Source organism: Aphelocoma coerulescens, chromosome 5 (assembly GCF_041296385.1).
Source record: "Aphelocoma coerulescens isolate FSJ_1873_10779 chromosome 5, UR_Acoe_1.0, whole genome shotgun sequence".
Taxonomy (NCBI): domain Eukaryota; kingdom Metazoa; phylum Chordata; class Aves; order Passeriformes; family Corvidae; genus Aphelocoma; species Aphelocoma coerulescens.
Window position 1 is genome coordinate 43177894 of NC_091019.1, and position 27022 is coordinate 43204915.

The 27022-nt window shown below is 35.4% G+C and overlaps 1 protein-coding gene across 4 annotated transcripts in view; it reads left to right on the forward strand.

Moving 5' to 3' along the window:
- The window catches only part of MIPOL1 (mirror-image polydactyly 1), a 187311-nt gene that overhangs the window by 58853 nt on the left and 101436 nt on the right, over positions 1 to 27022 (forward strand). For all 4 annotated transcript variants that reach the window (XM_069017836.1, XM_069017839.1, XM_069017837.1 and 1 more), the window contains 3 exons: positions 6314 to 6443; positions 10471 to 10504; positions 10764 to 10934. In XM_069017836.1, the coding sequence (XP_068873937.1) occupies positions 6314 to 6443; positions 10471 to 10504; positions 10764 to 10934 (335 nt within the window). The remainder of the gene's footprint in view (positions 1 to 6313; positions 6444 to 10470; positions 10505 to 10763; positions 10935 to 27022) is intronic.

Consider the following 27022-nt stretch of genomic DNA (forward strand, 5'->3'; position numbering starts at 1 on the left):
GATAAGATTGACTTATTTAAGAGTTGTGAGCACAGTCATTAAATTTAGTAGAAGGAAATCTCAGAGGATTTTGATTTCTGTTTTGAGTGGATAACAAATATGTACGTTTGTATTTCTGTAAGGAGAACAAGCGTATATCCATATGGTTAAATAAAATTTAATAATAGTTGCCTATCTGGAAATGGCAAAGATAGTTTCCAAGTTCTCTTCTGATCAGATAGACAGAGACCCAGCAGTGGTGGGCAGGAATGGGAGGACTGATGAAAATGAAAAGGCAGGTAGTCATTGCACCTCTTTTCCCAGTATACTTCTCTAATTCCTCACATTCACATAGCTGCAACCCAGAAGTATGAAGTGAAAGCAAAACAAAAATCCCTAAGAAGTTTCAGTTAAACCTCTCTTGCAGGATAAATTTCATCTGACAGTTTTTTCATAGAAGCAACTGAGCAGGATAAACAAGCAGCTCATTATAAGAATCTTGAATTCCAAGAATGACTGGGCCAAGCAAGTTCTTTCCTGCTTCTGCTTTTCCATCAGAATAATATACATATCCAAAGGACAGAAAATAGAAAATATTCTTTGTTTCATTTTTCCCATTATTTCAACATTCACTCCTATCTTAGGTCTGCATACCTTCATGAAACAGCAGTCAAATCATGCACTGAAATTTTTTGAGTCATTATTATTATTTCAATCAATTCATGAATATTTAAAATACTCAGAGCCTTTTTATTAAAAGTGTATAATCTCATTTGTATTTCTTGCTGTTGTAATGGCACAAGTAACTAGTAAAATTACTTTGAATGTATCAGAATCAATGCCAAAGGAAATCCTAAGTCACTTATTGTTCAGCGAACAGTGATCTTGAATACTAAATCTTAAACTGCAAAACCCTGACTATCATTGTTATTAACAAAAAGCTTTCTCACCATCTTTTCCTTTGAATTAAATGATCACTATAACTAGTACTTGTTGCAAAAACTATTAATAAAGTTTTAATTGCACTGTTTCTTGGATCACCTTTTTTCTCACATAGTCCAATGCCAAGAGCAGTATTTTGCCACATTTGATGACAAACACCTTGCAAAGTCCAAAATACTGTTATTATTTCTGTAAAACTGCCCTATCTTGAAAACCAATTGTTGTAGTGTTATAATATATACTGTATCTTCTGAAATACAGTAGTAGTGTGGATAGTGATCTCATATTTTAAGATCTGGCCTGTATTCCAATTTTACTTTTTTTTAATTAGTAATGTGACATGATTTCTGCTGCCATAAATGTTTTAAGTCACAAAATTTTCCTCTTTTGCTTCTCTTACTCTGTTTATTTTATTTACACAGATGACCTCTAGGAAATAAGCAAACAGACTTTTATCCTGGCAGTCGTGCTTTCCCTGCTCCCCCCAAAGTTCCATGTTTGGAAAATCATGAACCACTGTTTAAACTAGAATGATTTCCAGCACACCTTCTCATGTTTTAAAAGTGGTTTAAAAAGTATAAGAGATAAGTTTGCCAAAAGAATCAGGTTCAACTAAGAAAATATGTACACTGCTTTGACTCAGTAAACTCATACTTGGTATGGTTCATCTTCTTCATATTTACTTTTGCCCATATTAGAAAACAATTAGCTTACTAAACAAATTTGAGTATTTGGGATAAAAAAATCTACTTTGAGTCTCTCTCATTTGACTAAGAATTACATGATATTTGATAAGCTTGTTTAAAAATGGACATATCCAAATATTATTGTAAACATCCATTGATTTGTTTTACCTGCAATATAAGTATTTTACTTAGTTGGCTTACATAGTAGCTAATAATATTTGTTAATGTAATTTAACTGCTGTGAACCTTTACTGAACAAATATTGAAATTTATACAAGTCAAAGAAAGAGAATCTCTAATGACTTTTGTAAAAGCTTCCATTTAATGGTTAAGGAGAAAAGTTTATATGACATACTAGATGCAATTAACAGTAGATTTTACATTTAATAAAAAGAAAGAAGCATATGTATTTGCTTTATTCATTCCATCATAATTTGCATTAGAGCTATGGGTGTTTAATGAGCAAATTCCAGCTAAAATGCTATATTGATTTTCTAAGTGAACTTTGTAATAGCTATCTACCTTACAAAAGCTCTCTGTTTACAATTGTTTTCTTTACTAAAAACTAAAAATGTTTTAGAATTGATGAGTTTAGCATAATGATTCTTTTAAAATAAAGAGCTCTTTTAGACTGTGCAGGGGTTTTAGTTACAAGGAGAAAGATGTTAATAAATTCTTCCAAAACAAATAAAGTTTATACAACTAAATAGTAATGCTGTACTGTTATATATAACAATATTTGCAAGCTTGGAAAAATAATCCTTTTTTCTTAATTCAGTTCTCTGGAATTTAAATATTTTAACTCTTGAATGCCATTATATATATATATGAATTAGTAAATTGCACAATTAATTTTAGCTTAATACTAGACTACTCATACTTCATTTCTGTGTGTCATTTTCTTGCTTGAAATATGAGTTCTATAAGAATTTGTGTTTCTTCTTGGTCAGGCCTCAAGACAGAAAGGATAGGGTTTGTTGGTTAGTATGCCACTAGAAGGTCTCCAAGGAAAACCTTGTAATGTCGACGAGAGCAGTTGGTGACAAAGTAGCTGGATCTGTTTTTCCTTTGGATCAGGCGCCAAGTCAGTGGGGCAGTATGGAGTCAGTATTTTGCTGGATATGTCATACCTTGAATGGAACTTCGAAGCATGACTTGGTATTATTCTCAATCCATCTTCACCTTGCATTTTTAAGAAGCAAAGGGATGATAATCTGGATAATTTTTACTCTTTCTAATACGAAAGAATTTCATGTCACTCTTTCATAGACTCTACCTGGACAGCTTTTACAGCACACGTTTTCCTAGATATGGCACAAAATGTTTTGCTTAGCTGCTGCATTGAGACCCAAATGTGTATGCATTTCACTTATTTCAAGAGTGCTGTGGTCCTTATGGTCCTGAACTTCTACTTGTGACTCATCCATAGTTCAGTGTGAATGGTGAATGTTCAGACTACCTGAAGTCATGTGACTCTTATAATACTCCCTGTAGTAGGAAAAAGGAATTAATAAAATATTAAATTAGAAATGTACAGGCATTGGGTAACAAAAACAGCAAACCTAAATTCAGCTTTGGCTGGTAAAGAAATCAGGTGAGTTAGTCTTCTGTAGACCATTAAAATGAGTTAGATGAGGTCTTTAAGTATTTTTTAAATAAGTAATTTCTTTTGGAAGTGTCGGTGTTGCTATGTTGTATTAAAATGCCATGTATCTAAGTATCCTTTTTTTTAAACTTAGACTACTATGCAAGCATCTTACATGATTTTCTACATTTCCCTAATCTGTTTTAATATTAAACAATTGACTTGCAATATTACCTTTAAGAAACAGAACCAAAAGCCAGACACTTGTAATTGATATAGAATGACTATAAATATTTTTTTAATGCAGTTGGTGGATCTGGTCATTGGGATATTTACACCAATGCTTTAATTTAGAGGACGGATATGAAAACAACAAGAGTTGCTCAATTTAAGTCACTTTTCATAGCTGATAGTCAAAAGACAGTGTTTTGTAATAGACTTCTGGGTGGGGGAAAGGTTCACTGTTCAAGGCAATCAGCTTCTGAGCTGCTATCAGGGATGGTAAGATTTCAGATAAGCAGGATGCTTAAGTAACTTGAAAAATACCTTTTTCTGAATGTTTTCATACTGTTAAATGTACATCACTTTGGTTCAATGACAAATAAGCAATAATCTGTTTTTTAAAAGCCTGTATAGTCATTATTACCACTGGTTGTACTTACACAGAGAGGGAATTAGATATGTCAAAAGACAGTCACTCTAAGTGTACATGCATGTTCAAGATCCATTGCAGGAATGAACAAGTTGTGGGTTTTCATGCTGAGATGAAGATGTTCTAAGGTCTGACAGAAGGGGTGCACTTTAAGAGGCCAGAAGGAAGTCAACTAAACTGGAAAATAATTAACCTCAGAACAGTATTAAGTGCCAAATCTTCAGTTATTTTAGACAACTTTCTATTCATTCCAGGATTTGTTTTCGTTATGAAAATTGCAGTGTTTCCACTTGCAGCTTTATGGAAAGGGTTCTCTGTGACATGTCTGAGATGATGCTTGATGGACTGACATAATTTACTGGAAAAACTATAGCAAATAAATATACAAAGGTACTGATAGGTAATAATTACCATACCAAATCAAACTACTTGTGTATCCCAGATGCAGTCAGGACATAGCAGTTGCACTGTAGTTTACCCAGGTAGTCAGTGCTCTGGCACTGGTTTCCCTGCCATCACAGATCTCAGCAATCCAGGTGGAAGTCTGGTGCGCTGAAATGCGCAGCCTAGGTTATCTCATAGGGTTTTTTCTTTTTCTTGCTGAGCCACCTACCTTGCAGATATCAGATGCATTCTCTGCAAGTGCTGCAAACTTATTGCTGGATACCAGCCAGTGCAAATCCAGTGTAACAGCTGCCTTACTCCTGTCCTAGTTTTTTGACTCCCTATCAAGCAGACTTTCTTGTTGCAAGCAGGGGAAATAGATCTTTAAGGGAAAAATAGACACTATTCTTCTGGAGAAGAGAGAATTTAATCATTGTTTGTTAATTTTGGCATACATTTCAAAATCTGTGCTTCTGATGCTGAATTTTTGTGGTTGTTGTTGTTGGGACACAATTTGTTACAGCTCTGGCCTGATGACTAGGCTTGTAGCTCCTCTGCAGACTTTTGGTAAGGGGAGGGACTGCACTTTCAGAAATTACATTTAGCCTTTCCCTATCTGATTTTGTGTAATCTGCTGTTAGCCTGCAACCTTTTGCTAGCCCTGCAAAAAATGCTTCCTTACTCCTCAGTGACAGTCTTCTCCCCAGCTTGAGGGCAAGAGGATTCCTTTTTTCTTGGTACTGATAAAATGTATTTTGTGCCAGCAATATAGCTGCTACAAAAGTGTGCTGCTGTGTTTCTATTGTTTCATTCTGTGAAGAACAATATAATGTTTCATTATATATTTCACTATGAAGTTGTTGTGCAATAATGTACAGAGGTGAAATAAGAGTAAAATAACAAATAAAGGCAAAAAAGTTGGTGTCAATTTAGGTAAGAATGGAAGGATAAAAGCTCTAAGCTTTTAGTAAAAGGGAGGAAGTAAAGAGGGAGAAACCTTTGACATCTGAATGACTTAAGCAGTGGTTCAGAAGGGAGTAAGGAAACCCATCAACAATGGCTTAATACAGAAAGTTCTTGAGAAATAAATACCAAAATTAGAAAAAGACTGTAGTGTGATGTTAGGAGACTGTGGCTGTACCCCAGTTTGACAAACTAGAAAGGACAAGGAGAATTCAGGAACCTACAGATCTGAATTGAGTTTTTTGAGGTGCCAGTGAGAGAGGATATAGTCTTCTGTCTTGGAGTGACAGCGGTCTTACAGCATCCTGAAAGTCCCTAGACATTTTGAATTCATGGTTTTATGATGACTGTGAGGAGAGATTTGCAGTATTGCAGAGGGAAATGATGAAAGTATGAATAAAGATTTTAGTGGAGGCAGGGCCGAAGTAAGGATTCTGGCAGTGTGCCAGAAATGGTGTTAGACATATTGACAGGGGAGAGGCAGGGAGAAAATGTAAGCTCAGGATGAGGAATGACTTGAAGGTGTTAGTTTGCTCCCAAGGATAGACAGTAAATCTTAGTTTATTGGTACCTAATGCTCCAAGGTCCATGTATGCTGTAACAGATAATATAACAGTATATTACACAATAAAGTAAAGGCTTGGCAGAGAAGGAGAGATGCCAGCTGTGCCACTCTTGTGATACCAGAGACAGACTATAAAAATATTAGAATTTTTAATATCACTGTGCTACCTTGATAGGAAGCAGTAGGAGTTTTAATGCATGATTACTTTTAACTCTGTGTCCTAGAAGAAACTTGCTACTGTCTTACATGATTCTGAGCTTTAAGAATTACTTTGCTGTTAAGCAAGTATTCAGAGTGCCCAGCAAATCACTTTCTTCCTGTTAGATTTTATAGGGGTGAATTTGAAAACACGTGGCTTTATTTAATACCTTAAAGTCTTGATTTTAGCAATTAACAGCAATTTAGTGTTGTGTTTAAGAAGTAATATAGACCTTACGCAGAATAATCCAAGGTCATTGGAGAAGTGTTGATTTTAGGATGTGGTGGCAAAGGCCAATGTAAGTGCATCTAATAGTGCTTTTCCTCATCAAACTTATTTGTTGAACACACTTTTGCAGCCCTGGTGGAAGAAGTTTATTCTGCTCAACGGGAACGTGATGAGGCTGTCATGGCAAGGCTTAGGTTAGCCAATGAAGAGAGAGATGAAGCATTTCTACGAGTCCAGCGTTTAGAAGAGTCTCTGAAAGAGTAAGTATACATCTCCTGCCCCATGTAAAAAGGCTGTTGTGTCAGTCTGTGACAGTCATAAACTGCTCAACAGTGGTTATAGGAAAACTTAGCACATTATTATCTGTGCAATAAAATAGACTACGGCTAGTCTTACTGTGTTATTGGTTAATTTGTTAGCCATCCTGTAAAACCATATTTTTCTCTGGAGACTGAGAGAAGGTGAATAATTTTGATCACAAAAATTAAAAATATAATCAAAAGCTTTGGTATTGATTTATTGAGGGACAAATAAGATGAATGTGACATTTTATAGGGATCTTTTGACACAGAGTACCAGAATGTCAGTCAAAAGTTGCAACATATAGGAAATCAATCAAGCCTTTAAGCCTACTAGACATTTCTTTCAGCAAAATTTCTACTAATGATATGGGTGACATAGTAAAAATACATGGGGTTTTTTTCTTATCTTTAGTGTAGGAGCCATTTGTAAGGTAATAAGGGTACAATTAATAGTTCATAGATTTTTATGTATACCAACAGAAACAGGCAGTCTTATGTTAAACAGAACTAAGTCAGGAGAAAATTATCAAGAGTGGTTTCTTTCTCCCTTTGGGATATAGGCAGCTTTGAAGCTACAATTTGCCTCTCCATACAATCCTTGTCCATCTGAGTTGTGATCATTTTGGTTTATCATCTTTGTTAGTCTCCCAAAGGGTAGTTCCATAAAGACTAGAGTGCCTGAGAAATTTCTCTTACTTTTCTCCCAGGAGAAATACAAAGCAAACAAGCTTTTCATGGGAGGAGACTGAATAGGTGCAGTTTTTAGTTAACTAAATGGCAGGCAATTATGTTTTAAATAATTGATTCTACTAAGAACACTTCTCTTTAGGGCAGAAAACCAGTCATCTTCTTTTGGGGTTTTTTTATAGTTAGGGTCAGAAAATATTACCTAAATTAATTTCAATAATCTGCACATAGTATGTCCACCATTACTTTGTAGAATTTACAGATTACTAGAGTTTGTCACAGCCTCACTATTTGTCACAAGTATGACTCAGCAGCAAGATTAGGAGATTGCATACCCACAAGAATTAGTGCATGATTTATTAAATATCTCTATGGAGCCCATTATATGTGCATATGCATCTGAAATCTTGCCTTAAACAGCAATCTCTGAGAAAGTTGTAGATGTACTTTAAATTCCCATAAGAGGCATCATAACTGTGAGCCTTACTTGAGTCTCCAATTTCTTCTGCCAGTCTTCCAATCTTCTATGTTCCGAGAGTAAAGAAAGTTTTGTATGGCTCTAAATATCACATGATCCTTTATATAAATAGTTAGCATAAACTCAAGATCTTTGATCTTAAAGCACTCAAGTACTGCAGAAAATTAATTATTATGGTCAACAAACCTAGTTAATGACTTTTGGGGTTCTGGCATATTGCTGCTTTTTCTGCAGTGGAATCCATAGACATATGGGTGGCGGTTCTTGAAATGCATGAATCCCTCAGAACACGTTCACTTGTTTTCCCTTCAACCACTTCTGTCTGCTTCACTCATGTTCTGGAAAACTGACTTAGTTCTAAGCAGAAATATGAGAAAAGAGAAGAAACTCCGTTTCTCAGAGAACATGTGTAGTACCTTCCTCAAAAACATGTAATTGCAGAAAGCACTGGATACACTGGGAATGCCGAAATAGTACTTGTTCCCAGGAGAGTCAGTAACTCCCTTGACTGATAGTTTGGAGCCAAGGTATTACACTTTTTTGCTATCATTTAGAGAAGAGCAATTGTGTTGGCTGTCATCCACTTGGGTGTTCTTTCCAATGCTTTATATGGAGGTCTGATACCCTGATGCCATTCACAGTCTCAGAACTGGCATAGGAGATTTCCCTGTGGAGAACACCAACTTTCTTTTCTAACCACCACCCTTGATATTTTCTTCCTTCCTTATGGTGGTTGTTCAAAAGGTCAAGTTCTCTGTCTCAGATGTGGAGCACATCGAGGTTTGGGGTTTTTATAAAGAACATTGCCTATTTGTGCCACACTCATCAAGTTTTAGAGCAGAGGTCACTCTTTCCATCTGCTTTGGACTTATTCCAATCAGAGTACTTTACAAGAGGGCAATACTGAACAGCCTGCCAACCTTTATCAAATGCTTTAATGCTTTCTTTAAATTAGCAGTTGGAGCAGTTCTATTGTCATTATTTAACTGTAACAACCAAAATTCTTTCAGCCCTGTTGGCCCTAGGGGTTATGTTATCAGAATGTGTTTAGAAATGGGGGAGGAGGAATCCTTGGTTACTGCTGTTTAAAATCATGAGTTTTTCATTCATTGTCTATGCACAGCACAGGGAGACTTAGCAGGGCAAATACACAGTTCTGGATGCTACTTTTTAAAAAATACTGTTGCCTAAGGAGGTGTCTGTATGCCTGTAGACAGATCCTTTGTGGCAGTAATATGCTGAAGGTATGCTTATGGCAGAAGTTCATGTTCTTTTTCCCACTCCCATTTCTCCCTAAGGTGTCTTGCTTACCCAGCCTGTTGGTTGGCTGGGTGATTTTGTTGACCCGCACTTTTAGCAGTGTAGAGGTCCTCTGGAGAAGCTGGGTCAGTCCTGCCAATTTACTTTGACAAATACCATTCTTTTCATTGTGAATACAAACTAGCTGGAGATCCATTTTTGAGTCCCACATAAAGGGGCACTTAGAACAATGTAAAAGCCTAAAGCAGGAACTCTAGAAGGTTCCAGTTCTGATAATTAATTATAATAATATAATAATTAATATTATTATGTTTGTTATTTTATTATTTGTGTTACTTTATGAATACAAGTCAAACCCAGCGAAGGTTAGCTTTTACTTTATTTTGTTTAGTTCTGGTTCTGACTGAATATGTTGGAGTGGTTATTGTTTGTGAATGCCATATAAATATACCAGCTGTTACACACTGAGAGTGTATTCTGAAATACTTCTTTTTCATTTAAAAAGTTTATTTCTATACTGGTTGATTTAATATGCCTTATGTACTGTTATCTGCTAAAACTAATGGAAAATGTGGTAGCGTACTGTCAAGTGTTCTATGATGTTTGCTAGCTAAAATAATGGCTTTGGAGCAGCAGCTGTCACAGCACTGTTTAGGAGTGTGGCTGTTTAGGAGATGTTTAATGGTGCGGTATCTGTCTTAAAATATCATAGGCTACTTTTAGTAGAAGTCACCATTAAGTAAGTAGCAATGGAGTGGTAAGGTAACTTTAATATGTTCATTTTTCCAGAAAAGAGATCCCTGTCCATTTAACTAACCTTAGGTAAAATAAAATGTGTACTATCCCATTTATTAGATTTTTGTGCTATCACTTACTGCTTTTGCACAGCCAGTGTTCAATGCTGTATGACTAAATTCCTCGTATCATCTTTGTATTTGACAGGTCAATATATGTTCTGTTGAAATAGAAAGGGAGGAAAGTGCAGGCAGGTTTGTTCCGGAATTAAATAAGGGCCTTGCAGAGAATTGGCTTAGCTTCCTATTTTATGCAAGATATAAAATCAAAATATTTTTAAAGTAACTTCAACTGCTTTGGGATTTTTCCCTCATTTTGGATGAAAGAGGTGGGAAAATAATTACTTAAAAACGAAAAAAAACCCTATCAACTAAAGTCATGTTCTGTTTCATTTGGGGTACAGTAAAAACAAAAAAAATACATCAGGTAAAAGTTGTAAGCCCAGAAATAAATAAAATAAAAGCATCAGTCATTTCTATCACTGGGGAACTTTTTTCATCTAAGCACATATGAACAATTGATCCTTGTAGTCATATATAGCAGTAAACATTAATAACTTAACAGTCTGAAGTCAGTGCTGAAGATATGGAGCATTATTGAAAGATGGAGTCGAGCAGGTGGCACTTTAATATGTTCAGTGTCATGGTTGACTCTAAAGACTAGTAGAATGAAATTACTTGAGGTTCTAAAGATTTAAAAAGCGAACTCATTTTGCTGCACTAAGGAAATGCTACTGATCAGGCTTTCTGTGTCCCTTTTTTCTAGGCTAGAAAATATTAACCCTGAAGAAAATGACATGGTAAGCCATTCTCTGAGGAGATTTCTTGATGTCAGTCTTATATCTTAGAGGCTTAAGTTCAATTGAGTGGGTTTCAAGAACTAAGATGTGGGAAAAAGAAGAATTGACACACTAATAATGTACATCTTTGCTGCAATATGAAAATTCAATAACTTCACTCAGTCAATTTACAATTCACATGTGCCTATTAATTAAAACCCTATATTAAATAAAATATATTAAAACTTCATGTCTGACTAACATATAATGCTGTTGGTAGACATTACAGGAATTACTGAACAGAATAAACAATGCAGACACAGGGATAGATATACTGAAGAATGGAGCTATAATTCTGAACCGAATACACAGGACCAAAGAACGTAAAAAGAAAATAATAGCTGAGGAAATGAATGCAGTAATAGAACAACGGGATGCTGCTTTATCTCAAGTAAGTCTGTACAAGTATATAATCACTCAGTAGCAAATTTCTTTTTTTCTTTTTTTTCTTTTTTGGCTTTTGGGGGGGTTTTGGGGTTTTTTGTTTTACTTTTGGGGAAGAAAATTATTTCATTTACTTTTCTCTGTTGAGAATCTCAGAGGAGAGCCCCTGTAGTAAATGTCTGATTAGTGATCAACTTTTTTTTCATGGTAGTAGTGCCCATTAAAATGGCATCACTGTTTTTCATGAGAAAAGTTATGTTTGTATTGTTTGCTCTTCTTTACTATCTGTCTTCTTTCTAAAACAAAACACTTTTCAGTGAGTTTACCAATCTAAAAATCTGTTAAGGGCTTAGTTTTGCAGTATGCTGTATTGGTAAAATGCATTGGATGACGGTTAACTGGGACTGAAGGATTTATAAAGGGTTATAAGTAGCAAAAATATACATTAAAGGAAGGCAACAGCACCACATGCAACAATGCAAGCAATTCCTCCCTTTGTTGCTTTGCATTCAGGAGATAAAAATCAGCATGTGGTCCTTCACTCTCAAAGTCTTACCCATCTACGATGGGACTTGAAAGAATCTGGGTTCTTTTTTCTACTCAGATAACTCATTGCCTGCAATTTCCTATTTTAACAGAACAGTAATTGTCTTCATTCTCTTCACCATAAAGAGTGAAGAAAATGAAAGAAGAATCTTTGCTTTTCTCATCTCATGGAAGAGTTTTTCTGTTGTTTTTTTTGGCTTGAGTTTGGTTTTTTACCCACCATTTTTTAAACAGAATTTTAACTCAATAGGAATAAGTTGTAGGGAGGAACAATCCAAGTAGGGAGTGTATCTCCTGAGAAAAGATCTTAGGCTAGATGAAGTTCCTTATGGATTTATGCCAGGCAAGAAACTTCATCTGACTCTTCCAATATTGAAAATTTTGGTTTTTAATGTAAGTAACCAAAGTTGGCCCACATCTAGCTAATTTCTACTAGATTTAAAGTCAGGTTGTGGTCTTTAATGATACCAATAATGTTAATTGAATTTATGTTCTACTGAGAAGTTTTCTGATAAAAGTGCCTCCTCTACACACACTGTAATTTTCACACTTTTTTTCAGTCATTGTCTGTGCATTCTTTACTACTTTAACCTTGAAAGCTCCATCTGCCTGGTGCTTAAAATATTTTGTGTGTCTGTCAAGTATGTATTGCAAAAAATTTTAATGTATTAATGGTGGTATTTTACTTTCTCAGTCTACTTTTTTCCTTTTATATTCCCAGCACAGCTACTGGGAAACATCCAATAACCCTTCCAAAAGTTTATGTTCTTTCTTCTTTGCACAGGGCATTTGAAAAGTGAGCAGCTTGTAAGAGGAAAGCTTTCAGCAAAAGAGAAGAATCTCTTGATATTTTTATTTTCATTTTTTCAGTTTTTGATTCTTTGTTGAAGTGGACTTTCAGGCATACTTGGACCATAAAACTATGAGTGTCAGAAGAATATCATTGTCAGGCATTTTAATACACATTTTGATTTAATTTATTTTAAGCTGACTGTTTAAGGAGTAATATTTTCCAAGTAATCAGCTTGAAAATTAATAAGATAATTGTTTTAGATAGTAATGGCTCAAGTGTCACCACTAGCAAAGCCACTTTAGGTGACATTTTAGGCATGTCAGCAAAACTCACAGGTAATGTTAAGTAGACACTGCGGATGAAGAAATAAATTGATAATCTATAAATCCTCACCAAATGAAAATTTAAATATTTGACTTTAAGCTGTAGTATTGTAATAATGCTAGCAATTTATACCACCGTTGTTTTAAATTAATTATTATTAATAGAACTATTCATCATGTGTTTTCAAATACGTGATGCTTTTACAGCTGTTACTGTTGAATCTAGAAAATAGGTCCTTGGAATTGCAGCTACCTTTTCAACCTGTGTTTCTCACTTGATGATTCCTTGGGAATTTGTACCATACTTGAATTATTAGTAGTCTTTTGTTAACATTGCAATAGCAGTAGTTATTACAGTGCTAACAGCAAGAACAATAGGAGAGGGATTCTGCATTAGACCACTAAGGGACTAGATATAATTCAGGGGATGTATATGCTTAGCATAACAAATGCAAATTATTGGAAGTTAGATCTGGGGTTGCCTCAGGCATTCGTAACATCTGCAAGTTAAAATCTTTCTCTTTTTGTGGAAGTGACATCAAATACAAAAGGGGGAATTGAGAGCAGGTTGAGAAGGAGAAATAGAGTAAACCATTAGCAGGCTGTGGCTATCCTCTGGAAAACGCATTTGTAAAGTTCAGAGGTCACTGGGCAATGGAAGTTGAATGTTTAATGACGCACCGTGTTGTTCTGTTCGTGGTTGCTGTTATGTGGTGCTGGAGACAGCAATGTCATTTGAGTGACCACCATAGCTGGTTCCATGTGATGGAGAGCTACCTATGCAGTAGCAAGCATTTGGGCTGACTGATGAAGCTGCATCTGGTACTTTTCACTGTGATTTTCTTCGCAAGAGCCCAGCATTTGACAATTGAGCACAGCGAACATAAGTAGTGTCTAGCTTTTGGGGGTTAACTTACAGGATTTCTGATTTTTCCGAGTAAGAAACAATAATGTGAAAACCTTCACAGCTCAAACACATTGTTTTGATTTCAAGTGAGGAATATGTTACATTTCTAGAGAATGGACATTCTATAAACTGTGCATTTCCTATGACCAGGTAAATACAGATTACTTCCAACTAGTCTTTTAAATTCAGTTTTATAATGCTTTTTCTGGTAGCTACTGAGTAGCTACTACTGAGCTGCATTTAACTGGACTGCAGTTGAGCATACTCGATGATTAGCTAGTTGTGATTCTTCTATTTGAAATTTACTTGAATAATTTTTTTAGTCTTAAAAAAATGAAGAGCACTGTCCATGTCTTGGAAAGGCCATGAAAATGTTTTTTCTAGCTGTAACACCCAAGAACCTCTGCGTATTTTTTGAGGTTTCCAATGTGAACATTGCTTCTTACTAGGAAGCAGATTGAGGCACTTCTATCACTGTATTGAGCTGTGCAAGTGTATGTAATCTTAGATCTTTCGCTAGATTGCTGAGCAAATATGCAAACTACTTTTTGTATCTGTGAAAACAAATGGAATGGTATAAACTCAAATATTTGATACTACTTTTAGTATGTATTTTCAAGTGAATAATAAACAAACAACTAAAGCGTGGCTAAACATTGACATCCATCTCCTGTATCAACCCCCTTGAAAAAAACAAACTCAACAGTTTGGTTGTATTTGCTAAGACATGTTTGTTAGTGAACAGATATTGTGTGATACTGAGGATCTTTGGTGTGTTTTATGACTGATCCTCTGAAAGAAATAAAACATCATTTTCTTATCTGTAACATTCAGTTTTGTCTTAACCCATTCAAGGAAAAAACTTATTTGTTCAGTTGATCATAATACAGTTTTCCCTTTCTTCAGAAATCTTTCTTGCTTGAGTAATCCAGTTAGTGGCAGGCATTTAGTAGAGATTCCATATGGCATAGTCACATTGTGTGATCTTCATCAAATACTCTAAAGAAGTGGTTTCCAGCAGGAGGCAATACAGTACAATGTCTCAGCCACCTATTAGCCACATCACACCTTATGGACAGGAATGTTAATATCATTACAGGGTTGGCAGCTGAAGACTTGACTAAGACATTACAATTACTTTTCTTCTGGTTTAGACAAGAAAGGGGACTTTTCAATTGGTACAGCTTGAAGGAAGTGATTTCTTAAAGCTCGTTAAGAGATTAGGAGATTGTGTGTTTGATATGTTTCCAGTCCTAACTAATTCTGTAAATGTGGGAGTTTTAAAATTGGTAACAGGTCAGTTCTATACAGAGTTTTAAATATTAAAGATATATAATTTGCTGTTAAGGAATAGCAGTGGTTTCATGGCTGGCAAAGTATCATCTCTTGTACACTGACTTGAAGCAATAACATAACTGGCAGGCAAACCTGGTTTTACAGCTTTGAATAGTTTGACCACATCCTGCTGTGCAGGAACATGCTTATGACTGTTCATGTAAAAAATTGGCAGGCACCCAGTTGCTCATCTGAAGCAAGTGAAAGAATCCTTCTCTATTTTGGGGCGCTGTTTGGCAGCAGGCAGCACTTTATTGTCACTGAAAACAATGATGAGATGCACTATGCTTGACTTCCCATCATTATCAGTTTCGCTAATGAGTAATAACTGATAGATATCTGTACTTACAGCTAGTCAGCTTCTTGCTAGCTTTTTTTTTGTTTTTGTTCTGCTAAAGCAATTTTCCTCCTTTTACACCAAGCAGTGTGTAGAGCTCTGTGTTACCTGTGATTCACAGAGCATTAAGGCATTCTCAGCACACATGAGTGAACAGGTCTTACCGAGGTAGTAAACCCAAGAGGTGTATGAAATGTAAAAACAAGAAATGTAAATGAAAACAAATATTTACAGATCTTGGACTCTTAGTTGGGGAATACTCAGGTGACAGGTTACAATGCCTCATGACTCTTGGGACAGAGGTGATCCCTTTGCATGCCAAAACATAGTTTGGGATGTTATTTTTTTGTACTTTTACTTAGCAGTTTGGTTTTATACTGTGTTTTGGTACCCTTTGGCACTTCTTGACACTTGATGCTAATCACTTGATGCTGGCAGGAGCACATCTGATGGTATCCTCCTACCTGCTCTGTCAAGGTGCTTACTCTACTTTTCCCTTTGCCACTGCTATTTGGGAGCAGGAAAAGAAGAGGTAGGATGCTGTATTCACAGTTGTTTATGAACCAGGCAGCTGCCATTGGGTACTGATGATTTTGGTCATGGGCTTATTTCAGGAGGAAAGTGAAAGTAAGGGGGATGTTTATTGTACTTTGAGGATCCAAAAACCGTGCTCATTCACTCACTTTGGGAAGGCAACAGCAAGTTGCTGTTGTTCTCATTTGCATCCTTTTCTCTGAGAGGTAGCTGATGAATGGGCATGGGGAAATTCCTTGCCAGCAGGATGGTTAAACAGAGAGAGGACAGGACGCCTGTCTGCAGGATACCCCTTTTGCCCTGTGAATTTAGTCCAAGTCCTGAGAGAAAGCAATAGATATATGCAGTAAGATATAGAGTAGATTAAAAAAGAAAAATAATTTGAGATTTAACATTAAAAATTGCACAGTGAGTGCAGGGAGTAAAGAAAGAGGGGCTGATGAAATAGTCGTCAGTTTTATTGGGAGTCACTGAGTGGATTTTATTCGGATTACCTAGTGGCCTCAGGCAAAGCTCACAGATGTCTCTTCTTTGGAGGCAAGACTGAGTAAAAGGGATCCTGAAGGGAGATCACAAAAAGCCAAGTTATACGAGCAGTGGTTGTGATTAGCAGTGTTAGTCTGTTTAATTGCATTGCACTGCAACAGTGCTTTAAAATGACACATTTCATTTCCTCTGTACCTAAATAAAGATAATCCTTTGAATGTTTGACTAAATCCATGTTTTAGGAAGTCCATGTTATATTGAACATGATCAAATCCATGTTTTCTTTGCTCCTTCTCAGAAGAAAAAGTGAATCTCACCAAGTGCCAAACTGAGCCCATGGTTGCTGTATTTGGGACACGTGGAGTAAAATTATTGTGAATGATGCTGAAGAGCATCAGGAATCTTTTGCATCTCAGAAAAGGGCAGGTTCTTCACTACTTGGCTACTTACTTTTTCTAAAAACAAATCCAGTTTGAAAATATATAATAATTCTTTACTTTCTAAGATGATTAGGTGTGCTCTGACTCTCTACCTTGGATATATTTGTTCTGGCTTTAGCATGAATATTTTCCAGGAGAATATTCAGTTAAATATTTGGCTGCATTTAGAAGACCATGAGGTATTTTTTTTCTTCTGAAGTAGGAGCTTTAGTCCACTGGAGACTTAAATAGAGAGGAAACTGGCCAAACAGATTCCTCTTGGTTTCTTACATTGAGTTTTCTGATTTTTGTAGAATGTTCCCCCAAAACATAACACCTGTTTAATCTTTTGCCATAGTATTCTGTTTAATTTGATAAGGGTATGTGATTCACAGTTTTCAAAGCATTAGGAAATCTGAGGAGTGGTGAGATGTTCAAACAGGATAGTAAGAGAAGGTTTAGGGACACTACAAATCCACATTTGTAGTGTCAGTTTGTCTCTCACAGTGATGTAGCAGAGGCTGTGAATTCTCTGTAGGCAGGTATCTGTTAACAGAGCATGAAACTCCTTGGTTTCACCGGAGTTGGAATTTCACTACTGAAAGCAAGTATTTTGCAGTTTATTCCTGAGTTTAGACTTTAGTGAGGCTTTGGTTGCATTAAGTCTTGTATTTTTCGAGTTAATACTTCATGCAGCTTGAAGTGCCGGTCAGATGGTAGGTCATTAGTGGAGGGAGAGAAGGATCTGAAGGAAATTACCCTTCGGAGCTCTTATACTGAACTTTTGTATTTACTCCATGAATGGTAGGTGTGAGTAAATATGTAAATGTTAATGCAGTGTTTCCTTGAAGAGACAGGCTATGCTTTTTTTTTTTTTGAGCTTTAGAAGCAAAATTTTAATTGATACTGCATTTCTTCTTTTTGCTGCTATAAGGTTTTGACTGAATGATGCCCAGAGACACATCATTGTTTGCATTGTTAAATCACCTGTTGTTCCTCTGCAAACAGAGTGTAGTGCAGAATTCAGAAAATACTTGTCTGCATAGTATTTGAGGGCATGATCAAGCTTGATATCTTTAATTGTAAACTTCAATGAATTTCCAGTTGAACATTCATCCTCTCTTCAGTATCTAGAAGCTACTCACCCCTTTGAAAATGGTAATAAATTTGCATGCAAGCTTGTTCCATTAATTGCTGTTTGACTCATCTATCATGGTGCTAAGCTTTATATTCACACAGCTTAGACTTTCAAGCCAATTTCTGGAATTAATTTAAATATTTAATGTCAAAACCCTAGGACGAAAGAGAGGAAAAATGTATTTTGTATGCTTATTGATCTCCTGTTTCAGTAGCAGCAACCCATAGAGGCAACTTCCAATGTGATTAAAAGCAGAATTCAAACAGTATTGCCTCTGAAGAGTATTACTGTGCATGCAGTAAGGTTTATAGGTACCAAAACTCTTGTAGAGGTACCTTAAGTAAGTTTTCCATGGTACTTAACACTTTACAGCTTCAAGTTAGGTGCTGAGTGTTGAATCCAGTTTCGCTTTCATTACTTGTTGGATAAAATGTTGGATTTTCTTAAAAACTGGAAAAAAAAAAAAGAAGTTGTGTGCTTTGTATGAAAAGCTGGTTTCCTTAGTCAACTTTCTAAGGAAACTATGCAAAATTACTTTGTTATTTTGGATATGTAGATGAGTCTGCATAAGAATTCTTTTTATAGTGAACAAAGAAGATTTTTTTTTTGTTTCATTTTTATCATTAATCTGGAGTCTGAAAAGGCTAATATGCCTGGCCTGCATGTTCACTTGCTTTTCCTCACTCGGTCCTTCAATGTTCATAGGTTGCAATTTTGTGTTTTATTTTGCCTGTATTAGCAAGTAGTGTGAACAAATAGTGGTGGATCTGGAGTATGAAGTAGTTCTCAGCATCTGACATCCACATTAACCCCTTTCCAGAATGGGGAGAGGGGCATTTCTTTGGTTTGGTTTGGGGTGTTTTGTTTGTCTGGGGTTTTTTTGTCAGGCTAGTTATAGTCAAGTCCTATGGATGGAATACCATTTGTGTCAGAATGCAGTAGGTGCATTCCTGGAGTGCATCTTTGAGTTTGATTAAATCAAAAAAGAAATCCGATTTGTTTTCTCAGGTAGCACTCCATGGTGCAGAACAAAGCATAATAAGGAGAGAAAGTGCAAAGTAGCATGCAAATTGGGTATTACCTGAAATTAAAGATAAAAATGAGATGATTTTAAGAAAGAAAATAAGATTTATTTAAATAAATAAGGAAGTAAAAGCTATCAATATTCTTGGAGAAAGTGTTCTAATATGTTTGTATTCAGACTTTTTCGTTTGAAAATTATTAGACTATTTTATATGCAGACTTTTCTGGTGACTGTTTTTGTCCTGTCGTCAAGATATAAATGAATTTGGTTCCTTCAAGGAGAAATAGGTTTCAAACTAGTACCATAAATTGCAAATAAAATGCTACACAGAACGTAAAGTTTGGATTTAATTGTGCAGTGGAGATATCGTCAAGAATAGCAGGCAAACTATATTGCTGATCATGCCACTTCTACAACATCAGTAATTGACTAAGAGTATTGTGGGACATGGAGCTAAGAAGAATGAATAGAGCTACTTTTTGTTGACTTAATTTATTTTTATTTCCAGAGTCCCTGAGGTGAAATATTGACTCTCTTCCAGCATTGCAATACCCTCCACAGTCATCCTTGTGATTCAGCATGTGTGCTAAGCTGTAAAGAGAGGAGATGAGTAAGGAAGCTAAGGTCTAGCAATAACAGAGGATGTAAGGAAAAATTACTATGATGATGATAAGCTGATTATTCATTTTCAACAGAATTTTAAATGATTGTGACTGGAATGTGGGACTTAAAAATGTTTTTGTTAGTTCCATTTCTTTCTAGATTTTTAACTGTTTTTAAATGATCAGGTAATTACCAAAATGAAAATTTTCCCTCTTGCTTTGGTCTGAATATTGTGACTTTTTTTTTTGTTAAGCTTTTTTTGAAGCTGTTAATCAATTTTTCCAAGTCCTTAGGCTTGATGAAATATTCTGGTTTAAAGTATGTAGTGCTCCTGACAAAAAAAGGGACAAGAAAATCTATCAATATTCTCTTTATGAAAGGGAGATTTCACAGTAGCATTAACTTATCTTTGTCTGGTTCACCAAGTATGCCTACATTTGTTTGTTGTATGGCTTTACTGTTTCGTGCTTCAGATTGTGAGTATCTAGGATTTAGCCTCTTTTCCATGTTCTGTTTATTCACTGTTAATTATTTTTCAAGCTGAGTTGCTTGAGAACAAGAAAAATTTAGCTTCCATTACCCTCTATTGCAAATGAAGGACAGCCTTTCCTATTGCATATAGTCTGCATGTGATTGTAAGATGCTGTTGTCAGAGAACTTTTTTAGGCTTGCTGATGTTAATGCTTTGTTGTCATTCTTTTCAGCTATGTTTTTGATTTATTCTTGAATATACAGCACAAAATATCATTCTTCTTTATAGTTTACTTTTGTATTGAAAATACTTTTTTAAATTACACTATTTAAATACATAGAAATACTTAAAGGCTCTTAAGAAGCTGTGACTATGTAAAAAGTATAATACTTGTAGCTATAACAAAAGACAAGTTGCAGATGAAGAACAGTATTAAATCATACAAGTATGACAATTTTTTTCAGTCTGGAGTTGTTATCAGAAATACAGAATAGAAGTGGCTAACTGCACAGTATTTAGTTGGTGTAAAATACTGATGCAGTAAGACTTATGAATGTATGCTTTATATTGTTAATAACAGAATTTGAGAGAGAGGAATTTTAACATTACTTAATTAATTACTAGCTATAAACATGTAAATCTAAGTATATTAACCAAAGTTGTGCAACAGTTATTGGTCATCTTTCAGTTATGCTGAGTTGCTTATTTCTTAGTTAGCTGTAACATCCTTCTCTGCTTTCTGCAAAAGTAGTACCAAAGATTAGAGAAACCCCAAAAAACAGAGTAAAGCTCTCTATCAAATAATGGCTATGAACACTTTGCTCCTAGTTGTCTCTTGAGATGACTTTTCATCAACAAGTAAGATTTCTTTCAAGTCTTGTTATTATCATTATGAGAAATTTCTTATTTCAGAGATGGTATTACAGATCCCAGCAATGTTAGGAAACAATAGCTTCCACTCTCTTTTTACTGAAAGTGCTCCACTGTGTTGTGTTCAGTAGGAGAGTGAACACTAGGCTTCTCTGTGACTTTAATTCCTTCATCTTTAAGACAAAGTTTTTCTTTCTTAATCTACAAGCATTTTCTCAGCCTTATTGCGTGGGGTCCCGTTCACAATCAAAATGTTAGGACTTAAATTGAATCTTAGCCTGAAAAACAAGTCTTGAAAGAGTCACTGTGAAAAGGAGAGCCAGTGCCAGCCTCCAGGAAGACACAGCAAAATTATTGTTAGTACCTTATGCTAAATAGTCACGTCAGTTGGCCCTCTACTGTAGGGCCAGCCAGCAGCTGTGTCTCTCCTTACATGTTCTCCTTATGTCATGTACAGTGTCTTCTATGGTATTCAGACACTTCTCAGCAGTAGTCATGCATTTTACCCATTTTGTTTGTTTTGGCAGGCAGGCCTATCACTTTGCTTTCAGAAGTTGTCATAACATTCTTCTATCTTTGTGTTTTTCTTAACTTTTTTCCCCCTTAGGGTGTCCTATTCCATGAAGAATGGAATTGCCAGGATGAGAGCAGTGTTGGTAATTACACATGTCAAAGGCAGCTGATTTTAGGTTTAAGCATTTCTGCTTTTCAGTAACATATCTAAAAGCTTTTAGGTGCCTGTTATTCAAAGCTGCAGGATCAGCCCACTTAAGAAGGGTGCATCTATTTGGGTGTTACATCCATGTCTGTAAAACACCTCAATGAAGCTAAAGCTAAATTTTCTTACAGAGATAAAATCTTCAGATTGAACCTCTGTTTAATATTTGCAAAGTCTTATTCATGTACCAAAATCATACATTCAGGCATTTCTCTCTGTTACCAAAGCTGAGCAATACATAATTTCTAAATGTATGGGTTTGTTCTAGTTTTGCAGATCTTTGGTTTACTTTCTTGAATCTTTCTTTGTGGGATACTTTTGTATTCTATGTATGATTTATTTAAAGTTTGTGCAACACTGATTAATTTCTTGATTTTTTAAAATTACTTTCATTCCACTTTTTCATTCCACAAATTGGAAAAGGTGTCTGAAATATAATTTTATCTATTTGCTGTTACCTAGCTGTATTTGCTGTTACCTAGCTATATTTGCTGTTACTTTCTCTATATTGATATGAGATATGAGATATATATGAGACAGAAACTGTTTCCACAATAACATCTGAAGATTGTAATTAGTTGCTTCATTTTTACCCTTATGCTTAGACAGTTAAAACACTGATATTAATATTGCTTTCAGATCCTTCAGGATTGAAGTTTCCTAAAAATCCATGGAAAAAGAGCCAATACTACAGGTTCAGATCATTTATTCAAAAGGTGTCTATTGTCCCTGGTGTATCTGGAGAGGTTTGTGCTTTCACCTACCTAGCTGGTGTTTTAGTTTGTAATAATCTCTAGTTTAAAGTAGCTTTTATTACATGTTAAACAAATTTTGTATGGACATATTATACACCAGAAAATATTCAAGAGCTGCCACTTAGGCAACCAATGGCTCAACTGAGGGTACAAAATTTATCAGGACAAATGGGCAGTATGTACTACAAGGTACACCTGCAATACCATGTTTACAATATCAGAATAAAAAGATTTTAAACCTCTGCCATCTATACAGTGATCTGTGATTCTCTTTTCTTGAAAAAGGTGATGATATTTAAAGATGGACCAGAAGTATTCCTGTCCTTTTGTGCAGTAAATGCCAACTTAACGTTTCGGCAATAGCCTTGTTTGCATATGGATTTTACAAAAATCCATTGAAGATTATTTGAAAACCAGCTCATTAGAATGACAGATTGCTTACCAAATTTTGTTTTCTTGTCAACTAATATTGGTTACATTCAATTAAACAAGGTTGTACTTTCTAAAAACATAATCTCTGTCAGCAGCTGAGTGCCTTGCTTATATCTGCAGATCACATTCCTAATTTCTAAATCTAGTTGGAAGATTAGGCTGTTTCTAAAATTTCTCCTTTTCATACAGCTTTCACATTTTCACTACCTCTATTCTGCTATACATATTGTTTAAGTACCAATGCTGCAGATTATTAAGTGGGGGTGAGGGAAAGGCTTTAAACAAGAGCAATTGTCAGCTTTCTGTCATGGTGTGTTGTCAGATGTTTGACAAGCTGTCTCTTGGCCACAGGCCATCTGGTTGTAATGGAGCTGACTACTCTTCTGAGGAGCCAGCAAAACGTGGCCATACGAAGCAACAGCTCCATGTCATTTGGTCAAGTCAATAAAGCAAAGGTTTGGGGTGTAGTAATCCCAGTTCTGATATGGTCTTGTTAGTTGATTAAGATTCTTAAACTTTCTGTGCTAATTTGTCATCCCACAAACCTAGAAAGTACTACTTACTAACTTGATTTGAGTGTTGGAAAAATTGATTAGTCAGTGTTTACGAAAAGTTATAATTAATTATGAGTATGATTAGAGAAGAGTTATTGAGAAGAATCATGTAATAAAGAGAATATATGTGGGGAAGAAAAGTGAAGTAAAAATGTAGACAAAAATGAAGTAGTGTAGTGGAGTGAACCTTACACAGCCAAGATGAGAACTGAGAATTAGAGTGTACATTTATGTGTACATTCTGCTGTGCAAAAGAAAGGAAGAAAGATGCTGCATTTGAAGGAGGGAGAAACTAAAGAACTTGGAGAGGGAAGATTTATGTTTCCTCCTTTCAGCAATGAAGGAGGAGAATTTTGGGTTTTTTTTTTAAAGTTACTAAAAGATATAGTTTATGGGTTTCCGAAATTTGTGTTCCTTCCTTTCATTAGGAGCACATATTTTGTGGGAGTTGCATTGATTTGGAAAATGCATAATAAGACCATAAATAAAATAAGATCAGAATAATATTTTAATATTCAGATGCTTTGATTTGCTTCTTGGGGACCTTTCTTGCAGTACTGTGTAGTACTTAACCACTGTTGAAATTATTTCAGGTAATCAGCAGGGTATTTAGGTCTTAGTTTTCATGTAAGTAGTATACTAATGCATGTTCTGTATTAATGGCAAATTTATTCCAAAACCTCTTGGGTGTTGTGTAATTTTATTCTTTAAATGTTTTTAAAGATGTTTTAAAAATTACTCTGAATTATTTTCTATACAGAAGTTTCTACTCTGAAATAATTTCTTGTATCTGTATGCTGGACTTGCTGATATCCATTGAAAGTAAAACTGACCCTAGTCTTAACTATTATTGTACTTGCAGACCTTTATTCAGTGATTTAGAATTTAGCTAATCAAGATTACTTTTTTTTTTTTGTCATTACTTTTAAAAGAGAATCTTGACTCTTGAGTGCTCTTTCCCTCTTATGATAAAATTTTAATTAATATTTTCCATTTGCTGAATTATTTGGGAGTATTGGTAATTTTCTTTGCTTTTGAACATAACACACTGACGTGAATTATGATTTCATTGTACTATGACAGTGTCTAGTATTTCTAAAATTCTGCAGTGGGGCGTGAGCAGGCGTACTACTTGTGTACTACTCATCTGCTTACATGCTTAGTTTATACATTATTTATTAGACTTATAGGCATGAAATTAAAAATTTGAATTAATAATGTGACTTTGATGTAAAGCAGAAGTTGCTTATTTATATATGACAGTTGCTTATTTATATATGACAGGCAATTAGGAAAAAAACACTCTTACTTTAGTTTAATGTATTTTTGCTTACTTTCAGACTCAGTACAGCCTCATGAATAAATGTTTGACTCCAGGTTGCTAGGTTTGTGTTTTGATTAGAAACAACTCAGAGGTGAGGTAAATTTTTTAACTTACATGCAGTGGACACAGGAAAATATGAAGGGGACACAGGAAAATGTGAAGGTGACACAGTTATGTGGCTTCAGCAGCTCCTGCTGTTGTTTCCTCCTGCAGATCAGGAGTCTGTCAGCAGCCCCTCTTAGCACAGACGTCGTCATCCAGTGCACAGCCAGCACAGGACCCCTGTTTGAATGACCTGTGAACTACATGCAGCTCAAGAACATCACCTTTTCCTTACTCTATTTCTTGCATATTTTTATAGAGAGTTTCATTGATTAGGAAAGTCTGTGTGTGTTGAACTCATTGAGAAGTAGATCAGGGTTGTTTTGATATTTGAAATATCATTGCAAGGATGTAAGAGTATGTAGAGAATGCAGTTGGGTGGGTAAGTATCATAGTGCTACTCAGTGCTGTGGAATTGCTTCATGTGTAAGGATGGTTAACATGAAGGGTGTAAACAGTTAAACTTTCCTGTCTAAATTTTCTGAATGTCTTACTGTGCACTTACAGTTCCTTTAACTAATAAAATGAAAATAAATGAAAACTTGTTTTGCTGCATTTGAAGTGTTCAGAAATAGATGGGGAAATGAATGGTGGGAGAAAACCTAGTCGTGCCTACAGCGTATTATCTGCCTTAACGCTACAGGTTGCAACTGGCTCCTAGTGACAAAGAAAACAAAAATGTTTTATTTGTATTTTGATGCATTTCTTTTTGTAACTTTTTGAAGCAAGACACCATTGCACTGCTACAAAAAAAATTGAAGTGGTTATGTTTAAGTATTTCTCTTACTAATAGAATATAAATTTTTAAAGATGCATGTGTTTCTGAGGCCTAAACTCTACAAAAACACTTTTCTTTCTTGAAATTAGACTAGTTTTAAGCTGGTGGGCATTGTATAAATAATCATTCAAACACATTTGCTGATGGTTTGCCAAAACTTTGAAGTATTTTTTTTAGAGGTTAGAAAACCTTAATTCAAAATTATAATTTAATGGAAAATTTTTTCTAGTGATTATTATGTAGAAACTCATTTATTACTGTATTTCTTTTAAAATTATTACTTTAGAAGAAAAAGGATAAATTCTATTTATATAAGTGCTTCCAAACATCTGCAGTTCAAAGTGCGTAATTCACAGTGACACCAAAGGTTGGTTTGTGTTTTGACTGGATGACTTCGGTATTATTTTTGTCTGCAGAGGAAAGAGTGTATAGCATCCAAGTGGCGCAAGATGTTTGCCTCTCCAGAAATTGTGATGAATTTGGGACAAGGGGCAGACTGTTCAAAAAAAGAAAAATATTGAGGGGAGGGAGAAGAAGGGCAGTCAAAGTAAGAACACTTGCATTCCATTTGGCATATTTGAGCTGGGAGCCAGTCTGAAGTACAGATGATTATAAACAAAGTAAGAAAAGGTGAACAAAATAACCAGCTAAGAGAAGAATCAGTTGAATTGTTTTTGTTTGCTTCACATCGTTATTTATTGTATTCAGGTTTCCACAGGTGAAGACTTAAAAATATAACAGGTGAAAAAGTAGCTTTTTTTCTTCATCTTTTTCGTGTCTGGTGTCTGGAATAATTACTTGTGCTTCAGTTGTTCATGGCAATGAGTATATGTTAACTAATTTCAAAACATAGATGCACTTTATCACTTCTGAAGGTATTATGCTGTGTAGTAGTAGGACCTCAGTACCCCATAAACTTATCTTTCAATGGTAATGATGCATTTTCCATCAATATATGGTGTGTAACTTACTTTGCTCATGAGCATTTTGCTTAAAATTCATAAAGGAAAAAAATGCATCTGGGAAAATAGTTCTGCTATTCACATGGACTCCAACTTGCCCCGAATTTGGAGAACATAAATCGTTTTCCCAAGTTATTCAGGAGGAACTAGGTTATTTTTATTTCACAGTACTTCAGTAATTGAGAATTCCATTTCAGCAAGGTCTTCATGCATAAAAGTCCACAGAATGTGGCTGAGTACTCACTGTTTGAAGTGAAGGTGCTGATATGCAATCAAGTCATTATGCACTGGCTGACCCAGAGTGAGTGACTTTGCACTCACTTTTGATTTTTGTGTGACTTGAATAAAAATATGTTACCTTTAGTTTAATGACAGAATTAAGCTGTTTGTGGGAGACTGTGGTTATGTGTTTTTAAGCAAGGGAGGCCTCATAAGGCTTGCGATCAGATCAGACCAAAGATCCACCTGCCTCACCAGCCTGACCTCACTCTGTGGTCAGTACAGGAAAAAGCACATTGTAATACCTCCCTCTAGGCACTGTTGCTTTTTTTTCAGCAAGCTCCTCGGTGGACTCTTATTGTTTATACCAGTGCTGATTCTTAAGGTTGTAAGCACTGCAAGTTTTGATAAGGACTTTAGATGAACAAATGTATTCTAATGAAGTATTATCCTTTGTATGTGCT